At 42.6% G+C, this 2,069-nt stretch overlaps 1 protein-coding gene across 1 annotated transcript; it reads right to left on the bottom strand.

The window, feature by feature from the left end:
• LOTGIDRAFT_175962 (hypothetical protein) lies at positions 1–1,113 on the bottom strand (the record flags this gene model as incomplete). The annotated part of the gene is made up of 1 exon (XM_009063702.1): positions 1–1,113. One exon carries the CDS (start codon positions 1,111–1,113, stop codon positions 1–3), a length of 1,113 nt encoding a protein of 370 aa, XP_009061950.1.
• Between the last annotated feature and the right edge of the window lie 956 nt (positions 1,114–2,069).

The raw sequence follows: 2,069 nt of genomic DNA, 5'->3' as shown, positions 1-2,069 counted from the left end.
TTACTGTCTCTTAATCTGGGGTAGTGGCATCTCTTTACTGGGGCTATTTTCCCTACTATTAAGTGGTTTAAGTTTGGAGGGGGTGGGGGATTGTCGAGAAACTGGGACTCGTCTGTAGCGACCGTTCTTATCTTTCACGGCTATAAATTCCATGCCGCTATTCGTTTCTTCTAAAAAGTCATCTATGATAGAGTATTCGTCTTTATTAATGTTAAATGATGGGGGGTTAATTTCGGGGGGATTAGTATCGGGGGCATCATGGCGTGTAGACTCTGCGGATGGCAAAACTTCGTTATGGCTCGGTTGTTCTAGATTAATGTTCCCTTCGTCGTCATTGTCCTTCTTTTGTTTTTTCCCCTCTTGATTGTTCTCACTCTTATCAGTGCTTAGGTCTCGTTTATTATTATTCACTATTTCTTCGTCATGTTCCCCTTCGTTAGTGTCAAAAAACTGTTCACATTTACACAAATTTTCTGCCTTTTCACATTTTTCACAAGTAGGGGTGGGGCATTTGAAGGCCATATGTCCGAAAAGTCTGCACTTTGCACATTTGATCTGGGGGCATTCCTTCTTCTCGTGGTCCGGGCTTAAACATTTGTAACAAACTTTAGTCTGGTTGTTATGTAGGATTTTAAAGGATTGTGGCCCCTCTAGAGTCTCAAAGTTCATTGCCCACGGAAGGGATCTCAATGTGGGTGGAAATTTACATTTCACGTGCCGAGTGCCGTCAGCTACATTGGGAAACTTCTTATGAAAGTGTCTTACTACTGGGCCTACAATTTCCACTCCGAATCTTTCCAATTTCCTTACAATAATATCATCTTCAAGGTAGGGGGGTAAATTAAAAAAGGAGACTACTATATAAGGTGAAAAACAAAGTTCGGGTTCATATCCTAAATCGTTCACAGTGAGTCCTTCGCACAACAGATTTGCATTTTCCACACTATCGACCGTTATTTCTATAGTCGAGGGGTACCTGGGTACACACGCAAAACATGACCCCTCCCCGAGTTTCCCTTCTACTGCTTCAATAAATTCATCCAACGTAATAAGTTTCAAATCAGTTACCTTTACTCTCACCGTACTCTCTTTCTTATATCGTCTGTTCTCCATCGTATCCAAAAATCACACCTCCGCTAATCCTATGCGGGGTGGCGAATATTGCACAAAATAGGGGCAAAAGCCCCTAAATACACGATATATACAGTCAACAAATAACAATAACAAAGTCAATATTTACAAAAACAAGTAAAATCCAATAGTACAGTGAACAAGGTTCGATACGCTTGGGTAATTCTCGGAGCACACTAATTAACGTGTTTACACTACGAGATACTAACCAACCTTTTTGAGTCCAGAGTGCTGACCATTACACCATAGAACCGTCAATTCTGACGATAAATGTTGATCCTTTGCCGAATATATCGACCAAGTATGGCTTTCAGGTTTTCTTTAGACTATTTATAACTCTGAAAAGATTTCATCGACCATCGGCAATGGCCCCTTAGCTCAGTCGGTTAGAGCGCCGTGCTAATAACGCGGATGTCATGGGTTCGAGCCCCATAGGAGCCAGAGATCTGTTTTGTTTTACCTACGAAGAAAACATTGGGGTATCTAAGTAGTTATGTGCACAGCAGTTTTAGATGAAATTATACTAAAAATATTACAGAGATATTCTCTGAATTTCATCTCCGGCGGGATTCGAACCCGCGACCTCTGGATTAGAAGTCCAGCGCGCTATCCGCTGCGCTACGGAGACAGCCAAGAGACACTGGAGCTGGGAAAATTCCACCCCAAGTAGACGAAATGCTGCTGAATTAATGAACCTGTAGGCAAGAAACACGACGAATCAGACTGTCCAAACCTTTAAAAATAAAAACAGTAAGGTTCTACCGAGACTCGAACTCGGATCGCTGGATTCAAAGTCCAGAGTGCTAACCATTACACCATAGAACCGTTGTGGCCTGACTACCGTATAGGCCGCATCTTGCAAATCTGGGGGTTTGGGTTAGGGTTAGGGCTCAGCTGTGGGCAGGTAACAAATCTACCAGCCTGGCCATCATATTCCT

The sequence above is a fragment of the Lottia gigantea genome, assembly GCF_000327385.1.
Source record: "Lottia gigantea unplaced genomic scaffold LOTGIsca_593, whole genome shotgun sequence".
In the NCBI taxonomy this organism is placed as follows: Eukaryota; Metazoa; Mollusca; class Gastropoda; family Lottiidae; genus Lottia; species Lottia gigantea.
This window is presented reverse-complemented; position numbering and strand designations above follow the sequence as displayed.